At 44.2% G+C, this 3,997-nt stretch overlaps 1 protein-coding gene across 1 annotated transcript; it reads right to left on the bottom strand.

Moving 5' to 3' along the window:
- Positions 1 to 2,633: 2,633 nt before the first annotated feature.
- Positions 2,634 to 3,647, bottom strand: NEUROD6 (neuronal differentiation 6). The gene has a single exon (XM_007945347.2). It carries the CDS (start codon positions 3,645 to 3,647, stop codon positions 2,634 to 2,636), a length of 1,014 nt encoding a protein of 337 aa, XP_007943538.1.
- Positions 3,648 to 3,997: the final 350 nt, after the last annotated feature.

The following is a 3,997-nucleotide window of genomic DNA, read 5'->3' as shown; positions in this document are numbered from 1 at the left end:
CATATTGCCAGAAGGGAAATGCAGAATCCATCTCCTGTTGCAATTTCTACTTCCAATATGCACTTGTGAACATGGAAAGACTACGTGGCTTTCAAAAGCTGTCTGAACCAACACCAACACAGTTCTGAGCAGGCGCGAGGCTGCTCTCTTTGGGCAGCGGGTCACACTGGAGCAAGGGTTGAGGGAGACTGCACATTTTCTTAGCTGGTAACTAAACAAGCCTGTCTCCGAGCCACCCGCCCCCGTCGCCTCTTTTTTTTAACTGATTTTTTTTTTTTTCCCCCAGATACTTTCTCACTTCCTTGCTGTTTGTTCAGACTGTATGAGCAGTGACCCTCTGAGAGGCCTTAAAGAGGTCCTGCAACCCTGAGCACAGGCTCAGGGAGAGCAGCTTTTGTACCCATATGGAAGGAAGCAACAGCGATTCACTTGTGTGCCCAAGACAGAGAGGACAGACGGTTCGGTTTTCTATGTTGGGCAAACTTCTGTCTGCCCACAGAGGGCACAATTCACCTTCTTTCCCTTACTTGCTTTCCCCTGCCCTCCAGGGATGTGCATGAACAAGTGTTCTAACACTCGCTGAGAAGGGCACGTTAATAACCAGCCAAGCCCGGCGCCAGCGGCTAGTCAGCACCTTTGTCCCTCACAGCACCGCTGTCCGGCTCGCCAAAGGCCCCGGACTCAAAGCTGGAGCAACTCAGGGACAGGTCCGGAGAATGTGACCAAGGCCTCACAGCCTTCACCTAAATCCTAAAAGCCCTGGGAGAGGCATGACAGGGTCAGCTCTTAATGGGAACTTGGGCAGCTGAAGTTGCAGCCGCCTTCCGGGCCCGCATTCCGGCAGCCAGGCCAGGTGAAAAGGATGGGTCCTTTCCCATCTCATCTAGCCTTGACTCTGAGGGGTCACCTCTTTGTCTCCGGGGCCCGCCCGTTGCGGTGCACTCGCCCGTTCGCCACGCCGCGCAAACCCTTCCTGGGGCCAGGAAGACCCGCGCCCCAAGGGCGCCCACTGCGGGTGGGGGACGGGCAGTGCAGTCTGTGCGGCGCCAGGCCGCGACCGAGGGCGCGGAGCCGCCTCCATTCCCTACCCGTCGGGCCCGCGCAAGCTCCAGCCTTGCGCTTTTGGGGGCACAAGCGCGCAGCGTTCGCCGTCGGCCGTGGGCCGACCACCTCCAGGCCCGCTACGCCCGCCCTGAGACCACTGGATCTATCTACAGCTGCACTCACGAGCCATCTCAGATGGCTCTCCTTCTCCCCTTTGAAGGCAAACCTGCGTTAGAGGAGGCATTTTGAGTGAGGTCAATGCCACCTTGATTTTGTTCTATAAAGGCCTCAGACCCCTTTGAGAGGGTTCGCTTCCCAGGCGCTGTTAAAGCAGGTTTTGTGTGGCCTTTTGATGGGAAACTTTTAATCACGTAGAATTAGCCTCTAATCGGCCAGACTTATTTAAAAGGCACAAGTAAAACGTTCCATCTTTAACACCCACTCTGGTGTTTGCTGGAAATTTGCCACAGAATTTAGGCTTGAGTTGAAGGTTACCAGGATTTATCGTTGTTTCCCCAGGATGTTTAACCCTCCTGGACTCCTCTTCTTTGATTTAAGGTACTTAAAAATATATAAATATATATATATATATATATATATATATATATATATAATATACACTCTTGTAAATGCTTAGACCGTTTTGTTAACAAATCTAGTTCATCTTCTATGATTTCGAAATCCAGAAAATTTCTGAAATGAGGTAGGGGAGTGTTGAAGACAGAAAGCTGCTGTGTACAGGAAGTAATAAGCATCATGCAAAAATATTACAGCTAGTAGATGTCCTTTATAAGTGGAAATATCCATGTTTAATAGCTTTAAAAATGTGGGGTGGAAAAACACAATTATACATTGTGATAACAAACCTTTACAGATAATTTCTGAACAATACAAAATTAAGTGCTGAAAAATTGTCCTTCTAATTGAAATAATTGTTGCAAAATTATGACACCACCTACTCAAATATTATATGCCTCATCTGCAAATACTTGAAGAGGAATAGTTACCAATGGAAGGCATTTAGATGTGTCCTTAATGAAAAGAAAATTGCATAGCTTTTTATATTGTTGCACCATCCTCAAATACACCTTCCAGTATCACTGTCAGCTTATTGATATTCTTGATAGTTTAAATTTTCAATCCTTCAGAGATACATAATATATAATTCCTAATAATTATAAAGACATCATTTTATTCATCTGAGTTTGATAACATGCATTTTTGTAATTACTGTACAACAAAAATAAACATTGACTTCTCCTGTGTGCATGTCTTTATTCAACAGTATATTCTTAGACACACTGCTCAGACAAATTAAGTGAATTTAAAACAAAATAAAACAAGGGGGAAAAATATCCTTCCAGTAGAAACAGAATCACAGTGCTTTACAGACAAAAGGAAAGGAAAAGAAGTTCTCATATGAAAAAGATTTATTATTACGTAAAAAATTCTCACAATAGTTGAAATACACTTCAGAAACTAGTAAACACCTTAGATAGAGTTGTGCCAATTACTCAGCCCACAAGCATCTGCTTTGTCTTAATTAGACGGGGGAGGTGAATGACCACTGTTTATTTTCATTTTCCTCATTAATTATGAAAAACTGCATTTAATTCATCTTGCATGGTGAGAGATTGGCTGCGCAGATGTAAGTCGTAAGGGAAGTGGCTGTCGGTGGGCAACCTGAACATGGCACCCTGCCCAAGGGGACCCCTGGGTGGCACTGCACAGTAATGCATGCCGTAATTGTAATTTTTGCCATAGTCCAAGGTTTCTTCTTGCTTCAGGGAAAATATCCCATTATAGTTAATTGGGGGAGGACTTAAGGGACCTTCAAACTGAGGGCTGGCACACTCGGGGGAAGTGCTTTCATAGAAGGATTCGTATGCACTGCAATAATTGTAGGGTTTCATGGACTTGGAATTATCAAGAGTTCCATGCCCTGGGGGAGTGGTGAGCTCAGGGCTGTGGTAGGGTGGGTAGAAAGTAGAGTAGGGTGACCTTGTATGGTGCGCAGCCTCCCCACCCTGACCCATCAGGAAGCTCCTGGCGTTGAGCTGCAAGCAGCCTGCCACCAAGTTTGTAGTTGGCTGGGAAAGACCTTTGCATAAGTTTTGGACGAATGTGAGCAGATCGGGTCTCTTGCCGATTCTCAGGATTTCAGAAAGTGCCCAGATGTAGTTTTTGGCCAGGCGTAAAGTTTCTATTTTGGACAGTTTTTGGGTTTTGGAATAACAGGGGACTACTTTTCGTAAATTGTCCAGAGCGTCATTGAGGCCATGCATTCTGTTCCTCTCGCGCGCATTAGCTTCCTGTCTCCTGAACTTGACCCTTTCCAATCGGAGCTTGGTCGTCTTTTTTTTCCTAAGACCCCTCCTTCTGGGCAATCCATTTTCATCTTCTTCTTCCCTATCATCCTCCTCCTCTTCTTTCTCAGTTTCTTCTCCAGGGGCCCTTTTGATGCTCTTTCCTCGAAGAATAATCTGTTTGGAAAAGCTTTCTGGTTTCTTCATTTGCTTCTGATCCTCACATTCTCTAGAAAACTTTCTGCACATCTGGGATTCTGGCATTACAACAGACTCATCAAACGGTAGCGTTAACATGGCTCTCTAATCTTAAATTACCTGAAAAAATGCCAGCACAAGATTTAAAGTGTTTTCATTTTTAAACTTTATACGTTTAAAACATACTTAATGACTTAATCATAAGAATTCAAAAATGCATGAAAAAGATTGATTCCAGGACTAATTTATACACAGCAAATATAATTAGAGTATGCAGACTGATAATTATAAAAACATTGACACATGCATTAGGATGAACTTATACAGGCAAAATAGCAAAAGAAAATAAAACAGGAAGCATTTATTTTAATACCACCACCATCTCTGTTTCTCTTTGATTTTAAACTGACTCTTGATATACAAAAAGGACCACGGAATTCAAGCAAATG

The sequence above is a fragment of the Orycteropus afer genome, unplaced genomic scaffold (assembly GCF_000298275.1).
Source record: "Orycteropus afer afer isolate SDZICR_OR568_19922 unplaced genomic scaffold, OryAfe1.0 scaffold00008, whole genome shotgun sequence".
Taxonomy (NCBI): Eukaryota; Metazoa; Chordata; class Mammalia; order Tubulidentata; family Orycteropodidae; genus Orycteropus; species Orycteropus afer.
The sequence above is the reverse complement of the archived record's forward strand: the minus strand, read 5'-3'. Positions and strand labels throughout refer to the sequence as shown.

What these genes read in the sequence shown, in the direction of transcription:
- NEUROD6 (XM_007945347.2), bottom strand. Translation starts at nt 3,647, where the DNA reads ATGTTAACGCTACCGTTTGATGAGTCTGTTGTAATGCCAGAATCCCAG.